This window comes from Phacochoerus africanus, chromosome 8 (assembly GCF_016906955.1).
Source record: "Phacochoerus africanus isolate WHEZ1 chromosome 8, ROS_Pafr_v1, whole genome shotgun sequence".
Lineage (NCBI taxonomy): Eukaryota > Metazoa > Chordata > Mammalia > Artiodactyla > Suidae > Phacochoerus > Phacochoerus africanus.
Window position 1 is genome coordinate 81,968,197 of NC_062551.1, and position 23,497 is coordinate 81,991,693.

Sequence of the window (23,497 nt, forward strand, 5' to 3'; positions counted from 1 at the left end):
AGCTGCAGCTGCCAGCCTACACCACAGCCACAGCAACTTGGGATCAGAGCCACATGTAGAACCTACACTGCAGCTTGCAGCAACGCCAGGATCCTTAACCCACTGATTGAAGCCAGGGATCAAATCAACATCCTCACAGATACCAGTCGGTTTCTTAACCTGCTGATTCACAACGGGGACGCCCCCTTCAGTTTGTTTTTGGTTTCAGTTTCCACCTAGGGGACAGCCTCCCTGCGTTTACTTTTCAACCAACAAGCTGGTCTCAGAGAAAGTTGAACATGATGCCATTCTAGCCTGCAGGGGTGGACAGGGACAGTAGAAGGCCTGATGCAGTGAAAAAAGCCATCACTGACTGAGCAGGACGTATGGTAAGAAGGACCAGTAACAGCCCCACCCCGGTTTAGAGAATGAAACTGAGGCTTAGGAGCTTAATGAACTTGTCCTTTCAGACTCAGTCTGACTCTAGAGCATCTGCTCCTCACCTCTGGGGTTATGTTTCTCTCTCTCTCTTTTTTTTCTTTTTAGGGCCGCCGGAATATGGACGTTCCCAGGCTAGGGGTCGAATTGGAGCTCTGGCTGCTGGCCTATGCCACAGTCACAGCAACTCAGGATCCTTAAACTACTTTTTTTTTGTCTTTTTGCTATTTCTTGGGCCGCTCCCACGGCATATGGAGGTTCCAAGGCTAGGGGTTGAATTGGAGCTGTAGCCACTGGCCTACGCCAGAGCCACAGCAACGCAGGATCCGAGCCGCGACTGCAACCTACACCACAGCTCACGGCAATGCCGGATCATTACCCCACTGAGCAAGGGCATGGACCGAACCCGCAACCTCATGGTTCTTCGTTGGATTCGTTAACCACTGCGCCACGATGGGAACTCCCTTAAACTACTTTTTAAACTTCGAACCCACAACCTCATGGTTGTAAGTTGAATTCGTTTCCGCTGTGCCACAATGGGAACTCCAGGGGGTTATGTTTCTTTAACAGAGTGTCCCTGCAAGAATATTTGAGCACCTGGTTATGGACTGGGGGGAAGAAGCTGCAGGTTTCACTGTATTTTCACACACATGTTGTTTGTTCAAACATTCTGACAAGTGCTATGCCTCAAGGATGTGGGAGATAAACCTAATGTCTGGCCATCTCAGGACTCGGCATTCAACTTAACCTGGGAAGTGGGCGTGGGGGGGGTGAGGGTGGGGTAGGGTAGTAGTTGGGTCATGTTTGAGGGAAATTCAGAAGAGGGAACAAACAAATAACTTTTCAGAGGGGGTGACATTTGCCCCAGGCATTCAAGGGTAGCAAACCCAGAGCCAGCGCCTACCTCCTACCTGGCTCAAGGTATCACAGCCCTTGCCCTTGGGGGCTTCAAACCCTAGTATGGTTTTTCCAGTTTGAGGACGACCTACATCAAAATGTCCCAGGGCTTTCTTTTTTTTTTTTCCTTGTCTTTTTGAGGGTGGCCCCCATCGCATATGGAGGTTCCGGGGCTAGTGGTCTAATTGCAACTGTGGCTGCTGGCCCACACCACATGCACAGCAACACCAGATCTCAAGCGCGTCTGCAATCTGCATTGCAGCTCACGGCAATGCGGGATCCTTAAACCTGCTGAGCAAGGCCAGGGATCGAACCCTCAAACTCATGGTTCCTGGTTTTCCTGGTCAGATTCGTTTCCGCTGCCCCACAACGGCAACTCCTCCTAAGGCTTGTTAAAATGTGAATTCCTCTCTCCTCCATAGGAGGAGACTCAGAGAATTGGGTAAAGCAGGGTTGGATGTAGCGCCAGGTGATCCTGATGCACATTCAAGTTTGCCACATGAATACGGAAAGAAATTACGCCAGGAAAGGGGAACCTCATGGACTATGGCTTGGGAATCCTTCGAAACATTCAGCCACTGGAGGATGCAGTTCCAGACTGTAGGCTCTCGGAAGAAGAGGGGAATCCCCGCTGCGCTTATAACCGGGGGCCTGGAACACTGTAAGGCCTCATATATATTTGCTCGTACGCTGGCTCCCAAGACAGAAGTGACAGGAGAGTCAAAGGGAAAAAACAAGTAAGAAGAGAGAGAGAGAAAAAAAGGTGTTTCTAAGGGGATGACAACTTTCCGAAAAGGGAAAAGGGAGCTCCGCCTAACGGAGTTGAGGAGGCGACCGCTGCGGTCAAGGGCGATGAGTCCTGGGGGCTGCTGCAGGGGGAGGGCGGGAGGCGCCTTCTCGCTTCCCCAGGCCGGCCGAAGGCTGAGGTCACCTGGCAAAGCGCCAGCAGCAGCTGCAAGGACTCGCCAGCGCTTCGGCGGGAGGCGGTGTCAGGCGCTGGTCCCCAGGGGACTTTCCCTCCCGCCCCCTCGGGAGGCGTGGCTCGGAGTCCTGCCGGCCACCCGCCTGAGCCTTGGCAATTTTAGGAGCTCTCCAAGGCCACGCCCTCCAGCCTAGGTCCAGCCCCCTAAAGCTGTCGGTCTGCCTCCCCCGCCTAAAGCCAAGCACTCGAGCCCCAGCAGCCCCCTTTCCTCCGAAGAGTCCGGAGAGGCCGGGCTTTTGGCCCCGCCCCAACCGAAGCCCCGCCCCGGGCCCCGCCCCACGACTTGAAGAGGCTTGGGCTGCCGTCGCCTCAGAGTCGCGCGCGGGGCGTGGGGCGGTGCGGAGGAGCGGAGCCTGAGGCAAGGTTGACGCCGGGACTGTCCAGGGAGGCGCAGCGTGGCGGGAGCCCGAGCCAGAGCAGCCCCGGAGCTGAAGCAGCCGTCGTCGCCGTCCGCGGAGCCCAGCCGAACCGGCCATGGCGTTGTCGATGCCGCTGAACGGATTGAAGGAGGAGGACAAAGAGCCCATCATCGAGCTCTTCGTCAAGGTGAGCGCTCGCCGCCGTCCCGCCCCGCCGAGTGCTCGGCGCCGGTCTGGCCGCGGGGGGTGGCGTCCCCTGCCGCTCCTCAGCCCCGGCGCCCCCGCAGCGCCCCCGCGCGGCGCCCCTCACCGGGAGGGAGGGAATCTCTGCCCCCGCGCCCCCGGCCCATTGTCTTGGGCCCACCCGCCCCTTCCCGCCACGGAGGCCGTCGAGGGAGCCGGGGTGGGACGGGGACCCCAGAAAGCCAGCGCTCCCGGCCGCGGGCAGCGCCTCTAGCGGCGCGGGCCCCGGCGGACGCAGCACCGTCGTCCCGCGTCCGGGTGGGACAAGCTGCCCCCCGTCGGCCCCTGGGACCCTGGCGGGGTTGGGCCCCGTCACCACCACCCTCCCTCCGCCACCGCCCGGGTCCGACCCCACCCCACCCCTGAACTCTCCAAGTTCACCCCCGGCCAGAGGGGCGAAGCCTGGAGCCCGTGGTGAGCTGATGAACTGAACTTTGAACGCTTTCTAGAAGAGCGTTTCTCTCGGCTGGTAGGAAACCGTAACTTTAATTTTCGGTTCCATCTGAAAAATTTTTTTCTAAAAAGAGCAGGCAGTCCTGCGCCTACGGAAAAGACCGAGATTCCCAACTGAGGTTTTCCTGCCTTAGGTATTTTACCACCATCTGGTTTTCTTGTTTCTCAAGCGCGAAGTGTTTTGTATGATGCAATATTTTGGCTGCTCCCCTCGGTGTTGTTGCCTCGGGAAAGATCGTGTGTGCCCTTTTGTTTTGAAAGAAAAACTGGTGAGGGAAAGAATTCCGAACTTGCTTGGACTTTAAAGGGTTGATTTTTTTTCCCCCTTTGTCTCTTCAGTTTTTATATCCTGGAACTACCATATTTGCTGATAATTACCACCCTTAGCCCTTTCCTTTTTTTCTTCAACATTTTTCATTTTACCAAAGGAGAGAGAAGTTATGAACATCCGGATCCAACTGGCTCCCTCAAAACTTCTTTAAAATCCTCGAGATTTTTCTTTCTTGGTCCCTTACTTAAGCAGACTCATTCAGAACTAGGCTCTGAATTGGAGAGTTAAGAGAAATCCAGAACAATTTTTCTTTTTCCTTGAATTTTTAAAGGAAAAAAACAAAACATTGAAGGGCGTGTTTGAGACATGGAAAGAAGAAATGGTCTGCAAGTGATGAAAACAATGTTTGTTTTAGGATTTTTTTTTTTTTTCAGTTATCAGTTTTAGAAACACTTTAGTTCAGGGAACTGAAACAGCAGACAGGTTTAGAACCCCCAGAATATCTTTGAAGAGTCTCAGTTACTTGGAGTGGCAGAGTCCTTTGACCTGCAGAGAATGTAGGAAGGAACCTGAAATAAGAGAAAAGAATAGGAGTGGGAGGCAGCTAGGAGAAGGGAGAAGGGTGGGTCAGGGATTAATGTTCAAAAATTTTCACTGAGCCAGTAGTAGGAAGTTGTTTCCATAAATTCAAAACCAGTGTATCTACTAAAACCCTAAAAAACATGATACTTAAAGATGAAACTTTAGAAATATCATTAAATTTATGGTCATATAAGGGTACTGTCAGTAATGGCTTCTTTTCAGCATTGTACTGGAGGTCTAGCCAATATAATAAGACAAGAAAAAAAAATGAAGTATGTGAATTGGAGAGGAAGAGGTCAGTGCTTAATGCCCTGCTTGCTATTAGTTTAACTTTTCCCTTGTGGAACAGTGGGTTAAGGATCTCACATTGTCACTGCAGTGGCTCTGGTCTCTGCTGTGGTGCAGGATCAGTCCCTGACTCAGGAACTTCCGCATGCTGGGGGCATGGCCAAAAAAAAAAAAAAATTTACTTTTCAATTAGAAGGAGATGGGTGTGGCCCATTCTCAGTTTTCCATGTGCTGCAGATACTGCTCTAAAAAGAAAAAAGAAAAACCATAAATACATTGCCCTAAGCAATAATACCTTGAGACTATGGATTATATATCTTATCTGCATAAGTATTAAAATAAGAAATGTTTGTGAGCCACTTAAAAGTGTCCTGTTTATCACTTGTAAGCATTTGTCACTGGGCTTGGTGGCAGAGAACCAGGGTCACAGTTCTGTACTCACGGGCTGGCTTAACCTGGGCAAGTGGTTTTCCCTCTCTGAGACTTGTTTTCCTCATTTATAAAATGTTTTCTGCTGCCCTTTGGTTCAACATAAGCAAAACTTTGTACTGATACAAATCCGGATAGCTGTTTCAGAGGGGTAAAGGGGCCAGGTAAATTGTGGTAAAGAGTATTATTGATTTCCAGAATCTGTGTGGGAAATGCAAAGGGGGAAAAATACCCTTGTAAATATAATTATTTTGAAAGCAATGAAGGGGCAAAGACTGAGGTTGTCCAGTGTGGTGTCTTAAACAGTGTTAATTATTCTGCCAAGAGGTATCTGATCTGTAGCAGAAAACTGTTATCTACACAAAGGGAGCGTGTTTAAGGTGCTGCCTGTTAAGACAGCATTAAGTTTCAGAGAGATGAGCTTAGACCTTCTCAGCTAGTGTGATTCGACTCACAGCTGCATTTCTTTTCTTGTGAGTATTGTTTTTGGAGTTGTCTGCCCATGAGCCTAGTAACTGCTCATCACCTGTGTAGCAGTAGATCTCCATTTTTGTTTGTTTTCGTACCTATGGGGATAGGGCACCCTCCCAATGGTAAAAGAAGCTTACAAAGGTAGTCATACTCAAGAGTGAGGATGCCCTCTTCCCCCACCCTGAGGGGCCTGGTAGATATACATTTTGATAGACCAGCCCCACTTGGGGACCATTGATTAATAGAGTGAAGTTTAAAACTGCTAGCAGGGTCATAAGGTCTCTTATCTGCTGCCTGAGTTTCTAATCCAATTTGTTCATTTACTAATTGTGCCACACAATAAATCTCTCTGTACCTCATCTGCATAGGTGGGATATTAATAGACCAGTCTCATGGGATTAAATTAGTTAATATATGTGGTGTGTGATAAGTTAGAACAGTATCTAGTACACGTAAGTAAATAAAGGCTAGTTGTGTGTTATTTTGCATGTACATATTTGTATGCACATCTCCCCTACCAGATAAGCAGTAAGTTCCTTTTTGTAAGATCTATATATTGTTCTGAGTGTCTGGAATATAAGAAAGTACCAAAAGTTGAAATGAGGTTGTTTCCCTTCTGAGCATTCTGGTGTCAATGTATGTGTTTGTCATGCTTCAAAATGGAGAATTACTTGCTAGATCCTGATGGTCTGAGTCTCAAACCTTGGTCCTTCTTTCATTCAACTGCGCCTAGCCTCCAGCCTCCAACATACCATGTGGTTTTATCTTTCCCCCCACCTCCATTATTTGGTGCTTCTAGTCTTTGCATGAATCTGCCGTATTTTCCACCAATACTTTTTCTTGTTTATGTTCAGAATTTGCAAACCAAGATTTCCGTATTGGTTAAAAGTAAGTGTTGAACAACAAAATGAGAGAAGTTGAAAAAGACACTGGATTTTGGATTTTTCTTTTGCTTGTATATGTCTGACTACTATTGATGGTGCTGCCATTCCACCCACACTAGAATCTTTGGTATAGTATATTAGTATTTCTGATCTTGGTTTAGAAGGAGTAACTTTTCAGAGTTTAGTTTTATTGGCTGGAATTTCAACATATTGATGTGCCATTTTGAATTGGGGCACTCACTGTTGGTAGTTGTCACTAAACTGCTGGAATTGGGGCGTAAAAAGTTAATCTGGTGCTGAGTGGCTTAACACATAAGAGTAACTGTTTCTTTGAGATATTTGGCGGGGGTTCTGATGTTCGTGGATACTGGAGCCAGACTGCTTGGCTTGATTCTGGCTTCTAGTAGTGTGCCAGGCAAATTTCTTAAGTTCTCAGTACCTTAGTTTCTTAATCTCTAATATCAAGAACATGATAAAAACAATTTTATAGGGTTGCTGAGGGGATTAACTGGTGATCTATGTTTATTAATTAGTGTAGCGGAAGCTTCTATAATAAATAATCTGCCCCAGAGAGTGGTTCAAACAAGATGGAAGTTTAGGAGTTCCGTTGTGGTGCAGTGGTTAACGAATCTGACTAGGAGCCATGAGGTTGCAGGTTCGATCCCTGGCCTCGCTCAGTGGGTTAAAGATCCGGGGTTGCTGTGAGCTGTGGTGTAGGTCGCAGACTCGACTCGGATCCTGCATTGTTGTGGCTGTGGTATAGGCCGGCAGCTACAGCTCTGATTAGACCTCTAGCCTGAACATCCACATGCCGCGGGAGCTGCCCTAGAAAAGGCACAAAAAAAAAAAAAAGGTGGAAGTTTATTTTCTTTCTCACCAAGCAACCCAGGGAGGGTGTTCTAAATATTGGTGGCTTTCCTCCTTAGAGTCATTTAGGGACTAAGGCTCTTTCCAGCTTGTTTTTCCACCATCCTCCATAACATTGTCCCCCTCTAAGTTGGCAAAGCTGGTAGCTAAGAAATCCTGGTTGCAGCTGTGGTAGCTGAAGAGTATGAGGGAGGCTCATTGCTCTTAAGGGCCCCAGCCTGGAAGTTTTATCTGTCACTTCCTTTCATAGTCTACTGGGGAGAACTTAACCATATGACTTCATCTAATTGGCAGGAATGCTGGGAAATGCGATCTGGCTATATACTACCCTATGTAAAGCCTTAGGAGTAGTGCTTGGCACATAGTAGAGGGTTTTTTTTTTGTTTTTGTTTTTTTTCTTTTTGGGTTGCACCTGTGGCATATGGAAGTTCCCAGGCTAGGGGTTGAATTGGAGCTACAGCTGCCAGCCACAGCTGCCAGCCACACCTGCCAGCCACAGCAACATGGGATCTGAGCTGTGTCTGTGATCTACATCACAACTCTCAGAAACACCGGATCCCCAACCCACTGGAGCGAGGCCAGGGGTTGAACCTGCATCTGCATGGATACTAGTTGCATTCATTTCTGCTATGCTGCAGCTGGAACTCCTGACATCTATTTTTGTTGTTGATGATAGTATATTATTCTTAAATGTGGACTTCATTAACAGAAATGATAATAATTCTGTAAATCCTTGAAATTACATTAAAAATTCTGTATGATGGAGTTCCTGTCGTGGCGCAGTGGTTAACGAATCCGACTAGGAACCATGAGGTTGCGGGTTCGGTCCCTGCCCTTGCTCAGTGGGGTAACGATCCGGCGTTGCCGTGAGCTGTGGTGTAGGTTGCAGACGTGGCTCGGATCCCACATTGCTGTGGCTCTGGCGTAGGCTGGCAGCTACAGCTCCGATTCGACCCCTATCCTGGGAACCTCCATATGCCACGGGAGCGGCCCAAGAAATGGCAAAAAGACAAAAAAAAAAAAATTCTGTATGAGTCTTTTTTTTTGTGATTCTTAAGAAACCATTGTAATAAAATAGTAAATGGTGGTATTCTGATTGTCAAGCATAATTCATATAAGCAAGGTTTAGAAGAAGGGTTTGGGCTAGATGATCATAAAGTCACTTGCATCTAATTATCTATGACTTAAAGCATGCATCGGGATGAACTCAGTGTCTAATACTGAGTTTAGGTACTATGGGAGATAAAAGAAATTATTCAACATTTTCTGTCTTTAGGTTTATAAGTTTTATTGGAAAGACAGTAAGGAAACAACAATACAGAATGGTACATGCTTGAGGAGTCAAGTGTGGTTCACATTAAGTTGGGTCAGGAGGTATGGGGAAAGATGGAAGTAAGTTTTAACTTGACCTTGAAAAGGAGGGTGGACTAAGATTGGAATAGCCAAGAATGGGAATGTTAAGTTTTGGCATCAATTGTAAACTCATGCGCAAAACAGTAGATTGTTACTTTTGAAAGAAGAAGGGACCAGGAATCATTCAAACTCATAGTGCCAAGGAGGCAAGTTGTTTAAAAGATGAGAATGAGACTTTTAAAACCTAACTTTGTTTTCCTTATTTTTTGAATTGTTGTCTATCCAAGAGCTTCCCATTGGCATTTGGAAAGGTGCAAATGGATTATACAGAATGGGAAAACTCTCAGCTCTTTTGTCATTATAAAGTGGGAGTTCTTGGAGTTCCCTTGTGGTGGGGTGGGTTAAGAATCCAGAATTGTCACTGCAATGGCTCAGATTGTGGCATGGGTTTGATCCCTTGCCTGGAAACTTCTGCATGCTGTGGGTGCAGCCAAAAAAAAAAAAAAAAGTGGGAGTTCTTTATTTTATTTTTTTGGTTGAGCTTCTGACCTGCAGAAGTTCCAGGGTCATGGATCGAAAATGGACCATAGCAGTGACAACACCAGATCCCTAACTGCTAGGCCCCCAGAGAACTCCCTTTTTTTTTTTTTTTTGTCTTTTCTAGGGCTGCACCCGTGGCATATGGAGGTTCCCAGGCTAGGGGTCGAATCAGAGCTGTAGCCGCTGGTCTATGCCAGAGCCACAGTAATGCCAGATCCGAGCAGTGTCTGCAGCCTACACCACAGCTCACGGCAACACCAGATCCTTAACCCACTGAGCAGGGCCAGGGATCGAACCTGCAACCTCATGGTTCCTAGTTGGATTCATTAACCACTGTGCCATGACGGGAACTCCTGTGTTTTGTTTTGAGGGCAGGAGTCAGCCTTCTTTTTAAAAATTTTTCTTTTCATTAATTAATTTTTTTCTTCTTTGGCCTCCCTGAGGCATATGGAGATCATATCTGAGCTGAACTTGTGATCTATGCCAAAACTGTGGCAAACCCAGATCCTTAACCCACTGTGCTGGGTTGGGGATCAAACCTGCATCCCCGCACTCTAGAGATGCCACAGCAGGAACTCCTTTTTAAAAATTGTTTTTATTTTTTATTTTTAAAATTATTTTTATTTTTTTGCTCTTTAGGAATACACCCGTGGGCATATGGAAGTTCCCAGGCTAGGGGTTGAATTGGAGCTGCAGCTGCTGGTCTACGCCACAGCCACAGCAACTTGGGATCCAAGCCACGTCTGTGACCTACACCACAGCTCACGGCAATGCCAGATTCTTAACCTTAACCCACTGAGCGAGGCCAGGAATTGAACCTCCCTCCTCATGGATCCTAGTCGGGTTTGTTAACCGCTGAGCCACGAAGGGAACTCTTTTTTTTTAAACAGACATATGAAATAAACTTTCTATAGGAAATGATGCTGAGAACTTTGTTCTAATAATTGAGCAAAAACTAACTCAACATTGAGACAGTTTCATTGGATGTAATTGGTTTGATGTTTCCAGAGGGGAAATTTCAGGAGTTAGAAATGAATGTAAAAATGTGAAGTTAATGGGAAGTCTGTTCTTGATGTGTTTCGTCTGAGCTGATCCTGAATACCTAACTGTGCTACTCTTCGCAAAGGCCAACGTGATAATTTTGGTTAAATGTAAAATTCTGGGAGAAAGAGACCCCAGATGGGAAAGAGACAGGAGGAGGTTTCTGAGACAGGGGAACTGAACACATGAAAAGCCTAACACTACAGACAATAATAGGAAAGAGGCAATGCGGTGGACCTGGCTATCATTAAAAGTCACAATTGGCTTCGAAGGATGCTTACAGAGATGCCTAGAGGCCAGTAAAAGGATGGTGAGCAAGACTTTCCCACATCCTGTTTCATTGGCTCTGTGGAGTTCTAATGTCTGTGTTCTAATGTCTCCTGAATAGGGAATTAGTGAGTCCATAAAAGGGAAATTTGTTAGCCAGGATGGGAAGTGTGATTAAGGCATGGATTAAAATTTTGATCAAGTAGGGGAGTGAGTTAGGATGGGTTTGCCAATTGTAGAGGTTCTTATAGAGAATGGAAAGGGAGTTTCTGAAGGAAAATAACATTAAGGTCATGATTATAAAATGTCCAAGTATGATTTAACAGAACTCTAAATTTAATTCAGGGCATCAGTTTGTGAATTCTCTTGGAAGTTTTAATCCTTTTTGTCTTTTTGGAGACTTTTATCCCTCAGTGCTCAGTACCAAGGAATGGTATAAGGAATATCAAATAGCCTTATTTGGTTTCTTTTATTTTCCTTTGTTTAAAATATAAATCCGGGAAGCTCTATTAGTCTAAATTTATGAAAGTAACAACTTAATGCAGCTAAATAAGACTGTATTTGAAAGTTGTGCCAAAGATGGACTAGAAATGTTTTATATTTTAACATCAATATTTTGAAGAAGTATAAAATGCTCAATATCACTAATTATTAGAGAAATGCAAATCAGAACTACGATGAGGTACCACCTCACACCAGTCAGAACAGCTGTTATTAATACATCTACAAATAAAAAATGCTGCAGAGGGTGTGGAGAAAAGGCAACCCTCCTACACTGTTGGTGGGAATGTAAATGGTACAACTGCTATGGAAAATAGCATGGAGGCACCTCAGAAAACTAAATAAAGAAGTACCATATGATTCAGCAGTCCAACTCCTGGACATATATCTGGAGAAAACTTTCATTTAAAAAGATACATGCACCGCTATGTTCATTGCAGGACTGTTCACAGTAGCCAGGACATGGAAACAACCTAAAGCCCGTTGACAGATGAATGGATTAAGAGGATGTGGTACATATACACAATAGAATACTACTCAGCCATAAAAAAGAACAAAATAATGCCATTTGCAGCAACATGGGTGGAACTAGATATTCTCAAACTAAGTGAAGTTAGACAAATACCATATGATGTCACTTATATGTGGAATCTAATATATGGCACAAGTGAACTTATGCACAGAAAAGAAACAAACTCATGAACATGGAGGACAGACTTGTGCTTGCTAAGATGGAGGAGTAGGGAATGGGACGGACTGGGAGTTTGGGGTTAGTAGATGCAAACTGCATGTGCAAACTGCATATTACATTTGGGGTGGATAAGCAGTGAGGTCCTGCTATATATATAGCACAGGGAACTGTATCTGATCACTTGTGATGGAACATGATGGAAGATAATATGAGAAAAAGAATGTATATATGTGTATAACTGGATCACTTTGCTGTACAGCAGAAATTGACAGAACATTGTAAATCAACTATAATAAAAAATTAAAATTTTGAAGAAGTAACAATATTAGAACTAGGGCCAGGTATTGATCTCAGAGCATATATTTTGCTTTAAAGATTTTTTGCTTTGCCTAAAACTGAAATAGTGTGGTGACTCTAAGAAATATGTTTTTTTTCCTTATTTAATATATAAAACTATTATTCCAACTTGTGAAATAATTCATTTTTATGAAAAGGATTAAATTTTCATTATGGAGTTCCCCTTGTGGCGCAGTGGTTAATGAATCCGACTAGGAACCATGAGGTTGCGGGTTCGGTCCCTGCCCTTGCTCAGTGGGGTAACGATCCGGCGTTGCCATGAGCTGTGGTGTAGGTTGCAGACGCGGCTCGGGTCCCGCGTTGCTATGGCTCTGGCGAAGGCTGGTGGCTACAGCTCCAATTCGACCCCTAGCCTGGGAACCTCCATGCGCCTCAAGAGCGGCCCAAGAAATGGCAAAAAGCCAAAAAAAAAAAAATTCATTATGATAGCATTGTAAAAATGTCAGTCATCTATAATAATTTAAGTGTTGAATTTTACCACCCCAAAGCATACCTGTGAGAGAAGATAAAAGGTGAATCTGAACAAACATTGGAGAATACAAAAACAATTAGGTAAAAGATGAGGTAATTAGGAACTTTTAATATGTGAGTTCTATGCATGTTTTCCTCATTTAACAACCAGTTAGTTGCTTTATTATGGAGGTGGGGACCAGCTGGTAGATCGCTGGAGGGAAACTTCATTAAAAGCTGAAAAGACAGCCAAATTAGGCTGTTGTGCTAAGCAGGAAAATGGAAGAGTGGTAGCTATGACACTGGACCACGTAGACTAAGTGAGAGAAGAAGAAGGTGGTTAGACATAAGAAATGAAATTTTGACCTTGAATGTATTATGCCCAAGACTTAACTGAAAAATTTGCAGATATAAATGTCTGAGGAGTGTGAAATTTTATGTTTGATCTTAGAGATTACAAAATATTTTGGTTAACACAGGAATTGAAAATTTTAGTTTAAAAATGTTGAAGGCTGGAAGTTCCCATTGTAGCTCAGCGGTAATGAACCTGGTTAGTATCCATGAGGGTGTGGGTTCGACCCCTGGCCTCATTCAGTGGGGTAAGGATCTGCCGTTGCCGTGAGCTATGGTGTAGGTCGCAGACGTGGCTCGGATCTGGCGCTGCTGTGGCTATGACATAGGCAGGCAGCTGTAGCTCTGATTAGACCCCTAGCCTGGGAACCTCCATATTCCACAGGTGTGGCCCTAAAAAGACAGACAAAAAAAGAAACAAAGAAAAAAGAAATGAGTGAAATGTTTATGTTCTGTTCTAACAGATGAAAGGTGGTTAGTGTTACCTAATCTGCCAAATATGGTATATTATCAATTTGAAGAAACTTATGTCCTCTCCCTCAATAATTAGTTGTGAGTTATATTCTGTCATTTTGTTTAAAATAAAACTGATACATCTTAACATGAATCTTAAACGGATCCTACTTTCTCTAGTTGTTTATTGAATTAAATTAATTATGAATCCCTTGATCTAGCATTCATAGTCTCTCAGATCATGATCACAACTTGAATTTTTATTTTATTAATTAAATGAATTGGCTGCACCTGCAGCATGTAGACGTTCCTTGGCCAGGTATTGAACCTGCGCTACAGCAATAATCCCAGCCACTGCAGTGACCATGCCAGATCCTTAACCTGCTGTGCTACAAGGGAACTCCCTGACTTGTATTTTTAATCTTATCCACTACGTAAGCTGCAGATATACCTCATGTTCTACTAGATTGGTCCTCAACATACCATGTACTTCTGTGCCTTCACGGAAGAATTTTGCTTTTGTTTCTTTCATTTGAAATATCTTTGGTTTTCCAAGCCTCTCCCCCACTTCCAGTTTCTGCTTGACAGAATAATATTTGTGCTTTTTTCATTCAATCATTTAACAAATATTGAGGCACTATTCTAGGAACTTGGATACCATCAAAGAACATTGTGGCATTCGAATTCAGTTGGGGCAGGCAAACGATAAACATATGTCTAGTCGTGATAAGTGTTATGAAGATAAATGAAGAGAATGATAGGAAGTGCTATTTTCTTTTCCTTTTTCTTTTTGGCTGTGCCTGTGCCTGCGGAAGTTTTTCAGCCAGGGATTGAACCGATGCCACGGCAGCGACCCAAGCCACAGTAGCGACAATGCTGGATCCTTAACTCTATGAGCCATCAGGGAACTCCGGAGGTGCTATTTTCAATTTAACATCACATTCTGTTAAATCTGTAGCCTTGCAGAAAGTGGCATATAGGGAGGCCAGGGCAGAAGTAGGGAGACTAAATAGTAGGCTGTTCATTCATGTAAGAAATGATGGTGGCTTGGACTAAGGTGAGAAGTAGTCTAATTCTGGATATATTTCTAAGGTGGAGATTGTAAAATTTCCTGATGGGTTGGCTGTGGAATGTGAGAGAAAGAAAAATCAAAGATGATTCTGAGATTTTTGTTCTGAACAACTAGAATGATCCATTAACTGAGATCCATTAACTAGTCCTTGTAAGGGCTAGTTCCGATGGTGAGATCAGGAGTTAAGTTCTTGACATGTTAAATTGGAATATTTTAAGACCCACATGCAACCTGTTGTTTAGTGAGAGAGGCTTATGTTAAAGAAATATACAAATACAGTATATAATTACATTAAGGACAAGAACAGGGTGTCTTGGGAAAGAATGACAGGAAGCCCATTAGATGGAAGCTTAATAGGATATTTTCTGAGAAAATGACTAGTAATTAGAAGAATGAGAGGAAGAGCATTCCAGGCTGGAGGAATTGGTGCATATAAAGGCTAGAAGTCTTTAACAAATCTAGAGTGTGTGGCTGGAACCGAGGGAACAAGAATGAGGTGTAGAGTGAGGAGCAGACAGGCCGCATCATGGAGGTTTTTGTCATTTGAGTTTTATCCTTATAAAAGGCAGTTTTCAAAGGGAGTGCCAGGAGTTGATTCACATTTTAGGATGAGTTGTGAAGAGTGGAAACAAGGAACGCCACTTGTAGGGTGTTGTGATGGGATGATGGTGGTGGCTTGGATTAGGATGACGGTGGAGAGAAGAGAATGGGTTTAAGATAAATTTTGGAAGTGGAGTCCACAGGAAGATATGGAGAGAGTTCGGTGTGAGAGAGAAGTGTGAGAAATGATTTGGATATCTTATTAGAATCATTTGTTGATAGAAGTTATCTTTTATGGAGATGGAGGAAGAGCAGACAGTGTTTAGTTTTTGACTTGTTAAGTTTGGGATGACTGAGCTATCAAGTGGAGAAGTCTAGTAGAAAGTTGGATGTACAGAGCTGATACTTAGAAGTCTAGGAAAATTGGAGGTGTGTGTGTGTGTACATTGTTTATGTAGTATTTGAAGTATGTGAGATCATTCTGTGGATGAGTGAAGGGTAGGAAAAATGCTCAGGACCAAGTTCTGAGGAACTCACAACACTAAGAGGTTGAGTAGAAAAGGAGAACAAGGAGGAGTTGCCATGGAGCAGTAGCGGGAAGAGGAAAACTATGCGAGTGAGGTACTGAGGAAGCTCGGAAGAAGTTTTTAAGGGGAGAGGGACCAGTTGTGTCAAGTTAGATGTGTGTTTACTTTATCAGGCTAGAAGTCATTGGTCACCCTCACGGTAACAGCTTTGATGGAGTGGCGGTGGGGAAGCCGTAGTAGAGTAAGTGGAAGAGCGAATAGGAAGTAAGAGAGTAGAGTCAATGTGTAGAGCCAACTGTGACAGGAAGCTTGGCTACGCAGAAGAGACAGGTTGGTAGCTAGAAGGGGTTACGTGTCAAGAGAAGGCTTAAAAAAATTATCAGCTATCAGAGCTAAAATATAGGAAGGAATTCTTATACCATCATCTTAGAGGGGAAAATATTTCCCATAGAATCATCATAATTCATAACACAACATTGTAAATCAACTACAATAAAATTAAAAAAAACCCCAAAGAATCATCATAATTTGCCGACTGGAAGACCTTTTCTACTGCAAGGAAAATCTGGTTTATATATGTTTAGAATAGATGCTTAATCTCACTGACTTATTTTTCCGTTATATTTTCCAAATGCAAGAGAGAAATAATAAGAGTATTTCATCCTTAATTAAACTAATATTTATGGGTGCTTTCTGTGTGCCAGGCATTGTATTAACTGTATTACATGCATTGACTCATTTGAGTTTTCTTCAAGAAAATATTTGCTGAAGGAATATAGAGAACCTTATTTTTTTCCTTCCCTTGAACAGGGTTGATGCCAGAGGAGACTTGCGGGGGGTGGGGGGGGGCGGAGGCAGGGACGGGGAGGAAAAATAAAAGATCACATGATTGGGGAAAAGCAGACGCCTGTTAAACTTGCAGAAATCTTTGTATGGAGAAGCCAGAGAAATAGGCTGAGAGTGTGATGCAAATCACTGGTCTCAGTTCTTATTTGTGGTTTAGATTTTTTAGTGCCTCAAAATTATTATTATTATTATTATTATTATTATTATTATTTTGTCTTTTTGCCCTTTCTAGGGCTGCTCCTGAAGCATATGGAGGTTCCTAGGTTAGGGGTCAAATCAGAGCTGTAGCTGCTGGCCTACACCACAGCCACAGCAACGCTGGATCCTTTAACCCACTGAGCAAGGCCAGGGATCGAACCCACAACCTCATGGTTCCTAGTCGGATTCGTTAACCACTGTGCCACGATGGGAACTCTTCAAAATTATTTTTACTTTAGATTGAAATGAACAGATTTGCTTTTTTTATTTCTTTGCAAAATAAAAAGAGTTGAAGGGAGAGTCCACAACTGTGTTCTGGCCCCAAGTATGTGGTTTGACAGCTGCTGGGATGAAGAGTTGCAGTCATGATCCCGAGGACTCAGCAGGGACCCCTGTGCTAGATTATAGTACCGGCTCACTGTTGCTGGTAAAGGTTCTTTCTATCCTTCGTAATATTTGAGATTTGAGATCCCAAACTCAGAGCCAGAGGATGATTATTGACTTGCGGTATCATTTGTAGTCTTTATGTAGGCACTGAAAGAGTCTATTTCAGAGTTGAAGAGCATTAGGATTAATATTTCAAGTAGGCAGTTGAGGTGTCATTTGGAAGACTATATCTTTGTGTTATGTTGTTTTGTAGTGTAGTGTTTAAAAGCGTAGGCTCTGGAGCCATGTAGACTGTTTTGTTTTTTGTTTTTTGGCCACAGTGTGTATGTGGTATCACAGCTCCAAACCAGGAGTTGAACCTGGGCTGAAGCTGTAAAAGCACCGAATCTAACCGCTAGACCACCAGGAAACTCCCCATGTAGCCTGTTTTAATCCTAGTTCTACCTTTCTACCTTAGTATCTCCACTGCAGTAATAGTATCCACCTTTTCGGGTTCTTGTGAAGATTTTTAAAAGAGTTAATATAAGAAAAGCACTTAGTGTCTGATGCAGTAAGCTTAATTGCTTATTATTCCATGAGCCTTTGGGGATTCTGAGTTAAGACTGCATTGACCCATGGTTAGTTTATATGTTCCATATATATGATTTCAACCTTTAGGATGTTACTAAGAGAAGCATTGCCAGGCTGCCATTTCAAATAGGTGGGGGAACTTTCCATTCTTTATCAGAAGGGCAGGTTTAGTACCAAAAAAGTCCAAGATTAGACCTGAATTTATTCCTGAATTAACTTCAGTGACTCATGATCTTGTTGACATTTATTAGGTAACTAAAGGACAGTCAGATTGGACTCTGCCATCTTAGAACATCTGCCTCAGCAGCTCTTTCTGGACTTGTAGCTAAAGCTGCAAGAGTTATTAATCAGAGAGTCCGTTATTCATAAGGGTGCTTTTCTTGTTTTTTCTTTTTCTTTTTCCTCTTCTTTTCCTCCTTCCCTCCATCTCTTTTTCTTCTTCCTTCCTTCCTTTCTTTTTCTTTCTTTTCTTTCTTCTCTCTCCCTCCCTCCGGCTTTCTTTTCTTTCAGACCACAAAAGCAGTAAAAGGGGATGATCTGAAACACATAGGATCTAGTGGTTCTTCAGAAGTACTTTTGAATTATGGATCTTGGCATATATATGTATTTCACTTAGTTCCCTTTGCTACTATATGTCACTTGATTTTTATGGTAAACTTTGGCATGGTTGTAATTAATAGATGTTGGGAGGATCATAAAGTGACTTTAAACTCCTTCATTTTATAGTGTTATAAGAGTCTCAGAACTACTTATTCATATGCAAAATAGAGTACACTGATAAATGAAAATGAATGGTAAGTTTTTGTCAGAATAATAGTCATAAGGTAATAGGTAGCATTGAGTGCTTACTATGGTTCAGGCACGGTGTGCCAAGCCCTTTACATATGTGAGGTAATTTAATTCTCATATAAACTCTGAAATAGGTATTATCAATACTGTTTTACACATGCGTTTAGGTCATTTCTTGTAGGTAAGTAGTAATACTGGGATTTGTACCCAAGTCTTCAGAGACTCTTAACCACCAAGAGTGGTTTGTTTTGTTTTTGTTTTGTTTATATTCTTTTTCTCTACTTGAAACTTAAATTTTTACTAGCAGAATTTGTTTTCACTCTTTGCTGTTTTCAGTCACAGTAAAGAAGAAAAAAGAAAACATTCAGAGAATGTTTAAGGATTTTTCTAAAACACTAACAACCAGTGATCCTAGCTGGTTGTTATATGAATTTGGTGCTTCCAGCTCTCTTGGTAAATGTGAAAGGAAACTAAATTTTCCATTACCTCACCTCTTTGCATTTTGGGGGGCCTGGTTAATTAGTATTTTTAAGAGTACTTTGAGGGTTTATTTATAAACTTGCTAAGGAACTTGAACATCACATATTTAGGGTTGTTTTCCACTTTAGAAGTGTCAGAGCAGTCCCAGGTTTAACAAAAATCACATACTAAATTGTTAATGTTTTTCTCTGTTCCTTTTTTTTTTTTTTAAACCTCTCCCTTCAGAGGAGTCTACACTAATCTTTGCATTGTTGATAGAAAAAAAAAAAAAAAGGCAAGGAAGTTTCTTTTTGTGGAGAGAGGAAATGGCTGTTAGTTCAGGACTTTATCCATATTAGGTATAAACTAAATATAGCTGTGTAATCCAGGAGTGAAGTCACATCTATAAAGTTTCTTAAGCAGAGCTAATGAGATCAACCAGTGCTTTTGGATCTGGGGTCTGTCTTTCTTTCTTTCTTTTTTTTTTAACTTATGGCTCACTTAAAAGTTACTAAACTGATTAGGCCCATGGTCTGCTTTTTATTGTCCCTTAAAAATGGTCTTAATAAGGAATCTTTTTTTTAAACAAACACAAATTAAAAAAAAATTCGCCTTTGTGTAAAAAGAATAGTTTCTTATTTCTCTTTTTGAGGGGAGGTAATAAACATGTTAGTTTCCTTAGTTTCTTGACCCCGTTGTTATTTTCCTATTACTGTTTTTTTTTTTTAAGTTAATTTTACTCTGAAGTATTTTTCACACACGTCTTTACTGTGAGGCTAGACTCTTATTGTCTTATGTAAGAAATATGTTTTAGTTAGTATTTTCTTGGTTTATTTGATATTTAACCATTATGTCAAATCTCAGTGTGGACAAATGGTAATAGGAGTCCTCTGATTGGTTGGTTATTGCAGATATTTTAGGAGAACAGAATGAAGGAATAAATCTCCTGTTTCTGGCCAAAGCAGAGGTTGTTCTCAAATGAGGATTTAAAAAAAAACAAAACCCAAGGAGTTCTTACTCACAATAAATATTTTCAGCTCTTGTGCTCCTTCTCAGAGCTCTTTGCAAGCATGCCAGAACATGTAGGCACTTAGCAATGTACTATGCTGCTGAAGAGAAGAATGATACACCTTTATGGCATATCTTTATTAGAAATATTTTAAAATACAACTAACTCTGTAAAAAAATTATCTTTTTTCAAAATGATTTTTACTTTTTTCCATTATAGCTGGTTTACAGTGTTCTGCCAGTTTTCTACTGTACAGCAAAGTGACCCAGTCACACATATTCTTCTTTCTCACATTATCATGCTTCACCATAGGTGCCTAGATGTAGTTCCCAGTGCTAAAGAGCAGGATTTTAAAATTTATCTTAACATATTTCAGGGTTTTGGTTCATGAAACAAGTGCCCTCCAAAGTTCAGTTCCATATCTTCTGAATCCTTTAACCTTGTTGCTCCCTCAGCAGAGCTAATCCTTCCTACTGTCTGGGTGGAGCACTCTGCATATTCTGCTACTCTTCTGAACCACTTCTCATCATATCTTTGTTCCAGGCTAGAATGTGAATTCCAAGAGATTAAGGATCAGGGACTATTTTCTTCATCTTTTATATCTCAGTTGTAACTCATTAATTCAGTAACTATCTATTAATGTTTTGGGGCAAATTGGTATGTATAGTCTGGGGATAGAAGCATGTAAGAGGATCAAGTCCATTTCTGGTGTTGTATTCTGTATTACCTCACAGCAAAAAACCAGAAATAAAAAATAGCATTCAATTATTGAACTGGAGACTTGTAATTTGGGTTTTATGACTAAGCTGCTCACTAGATAGATAGTCATTGATCTAAACTTAATAATAGATTGGCTTGGAGGTCTAGAATCTTCAAATTATATAACTGGAAGATCGGGTTTAAGTTGTTCTCATCTGTAAAGCAGGCGTGTTTCTTAGAAGTGATGTCCATGCTAGTTGCAATTCATGTTGTGCACTCACAGTAGCCTTAGTCTTGGGTGTTTAGGCCCATACAGAAAGTTGAGACCTGAGATTTCAAAGTTAGATAAATAAATTTTCATAATTAAGAATTCCTGGCATTCCCGTTGTGGCACAGTGGTTAACGAATCCAACTGGGAACCATGAGGTTGCGGGTTTGATCCCCTGGCCTTGCTCAGTGGGTTAAGGATCCAGCGTTGCTATGAGCTGTGGTATAGGTCACAGATGCGGCTCGGATCCCACGTTGCTGTGGCTGTGGTGTAGGCCGGCGGCTACAGCTCTGATTCAACCCCTAGCCTGGGAACCTCCATATGCCGCGGGAGTGGCCCTAGAAATGGCAAAAAGAAAAAAAAAAGAATTCCTGCCGTGGCATGGTAGGTTAAGGATCTGGTGTTGTCATTGCTGAGGCGTGGGTTTGATCCCTGACCTGGGAACTTCCATAGGCTGTGAATGTGGCCAAATTTTTTTTTTCTATAATTAGAAGCAGTTTATTAGAAAACAAATATAAATAGAGCCAATAAAGTTCTCAGTGGTAATGAGGGCAGTTTGCTGGAGAAATGAAAAATATTTCAAGAGTAAATTCTTTGACTGGAAAGAATATGTTGTATTTTCCAGATGAACTACCCGAAAGATAAAGGGGAGATTTCGTTGTGTCTAAAATAAAACAGGGAGTTTCCATTGTGGCTTAGTGGAAACAAATCTGACTAGCAATCATGAGGACTCAGGTTCGATCCCTGGCCTTGCTCAGTGTGTTAAGTAGCCTAAGTAGCCGGCATTTCTATGAGCTGTGGTATAGGTCACAGATGCAGCTCAGATCTGGCATTGCTGTGGCTCTGGTGTAGGCTGGCAGCTATAGCTCTGATTTGACCCCTAGACTGGGAACCTCTATGTAACGCAGGTGCGGCCCCAAAAAGACCAAAAAAAAAAAAAAATCAAGAAATATTGGGCTTTTCTAGAATGTTCTCTAGCCTCCACAGGAGAGATTGAATATATTTCGTGTGTGTGTGTGTGTGTGTGTGTGTGTGTGTGTGTAAAATGAAAGCTGAATAAAATGTATATGTTTAAAAAATAAAATAAAACATACAGAACTGTTCTAAGTTATAATTGTATTGAAGGTAACTGTGCATCAAAATGGTAAGTAAATGATTTCAATAACAAACTTTCGGAGTTCCCCTAGTGGCTCAGGAGAAACAAATCCAATGAGGAACCATGAGGTTGCAGGTTCGATCCCTGGCCTCACTCGGTGGGTTAAGGATCCGGCGTTGCTGTGAGCTGTGGTGTAGGTTGCAGACAGCAGCTCGGATCCCGCGTTGCTGTGGCTCTGGCATAGGCCGGCGGCAGCAGCTCTAATTAGACCCTTAGCCTGGGAACCTCCATATGCTGGGGTTGCGGCCCTCAAAAGACAAAAACAATACAAACAAAAAACCTTAACTATTTTGTACTATTCAGATATTTGAAATTTATATTTGGCCAGATAAGAATTCTGAATGTTAATTTTTCACAGCTGCAATAGTTGAGTATATAATTTTAAAAGAAACTTATTTTATAATATATTTTAATGAAAAATTTTAAAACAGAGATAATTCAAAATAAAATACCAGAAAAAGATTCATTCATTCATATTTGTTCTGTGTTAATATTTGATATTAAAATATTCTGTAGCATTTTTATGACTAGTGCTTTACATTGTTGTCATTATTAATCCCCTGTTCTTAGTCATTTAGAAGTCCAAAATTTAGCAATTAAACAATACTATAGTGTAGTGAGTGCATGAAAAGTTGCTCAACATCACTAATTTTAGAGAAATGCAAATCAAAACCACAAGGAGGGAGGTATCAGTCACCTCATGCTGGTCATAATGGTGATCATCAAAAAGTCTGCAAATAATAACTCTGGAGAGGGTGTAGAGAAAAGGGACCCTCCTACACTATTGGCGGGAGTGTAAATTGGTGGCAGCCACTATGGAAAACAGTATGGAGGGTCCTTAAAAAATTGAAATTAGAGCTACCATATGATCCAGCAATCCCATTCCTGGGCATATATCTGAAAAAGTTGAAAACTAATTCGCAAAGACATGCACCCCAGTGTTCATATCAGCACTGTTTATAATAGCCAAGACATGGAAACAAACCAAGTGCCCATCAACAGACAATCGGTTTACGAAGATAGGATGTATATATACATACAATGGACTGTTATTACTCAGCCACAAAAAAGAATGAAGTTTTGCCATTTGCAGCAACATGAATGGACCTAGAGATTATCATACTAAGTGAAGTAAGTTAGGCAAAGTCAAATACTATATCACTTTATGAGGAATCTAAAAAATAGTACAAATGAATATATATATATGAAAAAGAAACAGATTCCCAGAAGACAAATTTATAGTTACCAAAGGTGAAAAAGAGGAAAGTATAAATTAGGAGTGTGAGATTAGCAGTTACAAACTACTGTACTTAAAATAGATAAGAAGGATTTACTTTATATCACAGGGAACTATATTCAGTATCTTGTAGTAACCTGTAATGTAAAATAATCTGAACAGAGATATGTAACTGAGTCACCTTGTTGTATACCTGAAACCAACACAATATTGTAAATCAATTATACTTCAGTTAAAAAATACTGCAAAAAATAAATAGCTTAAGATAAAACCCCCAGTGCTGTAATGTGTATCTTTATAGCCAGTTTTCTGTGCATAACCATATCACGTAATTGTTTCGAAAGTCCCTCACATATTTCATTTATGTTCTGAATTCTTCATTTTGCTTTTGTTTACCTAAAATGTAATCTCTTAAAAAAAAATTCTAGAGAATTTAGATTCTTTACAAAGGGAGAAAGTTTTGACTCTACTCCCAAACTCTTGATGGAATTTCTAGTTAAAATAGCTTGGTCTGGGAACTTGATAAAAATAGCTTTCACCCGCTGAAGTTAGGTAGTTGCCATAAGCATAGATTCAGGAGGTCGGGAGGAAGA

The 23,497-nt window shown here is 41.8% G+C and overlaps 1 protein-coding gene across 1 annotated transcript in view; it reads left to right on the forward strand.

Moving 5' to 3' along the window:
* Nucleotides 1–2,478: 2,478 nt before the first annotated feature.
* The window catches only part of CLIC4 (chloride intracellular channel 4), an 80,176-nt gene continuing 59,157 nt past the window's right edge, over nucleotides 2,479–23,497 (forward strand). Inside the window, exon 1 of the mRNA XM_047792596.1 lies at nucleotides 2,479–2,842. Within this exon, the coding sequence (XP_047648552.1) occupies nucleotides 2,771–2,842 (72 nt within the window). The 5' untranslated portion in view covers nucleotides 2,479–2,770. The remainder of the gene's footprint in view (nucleotides 2,843–23,497) is intronic.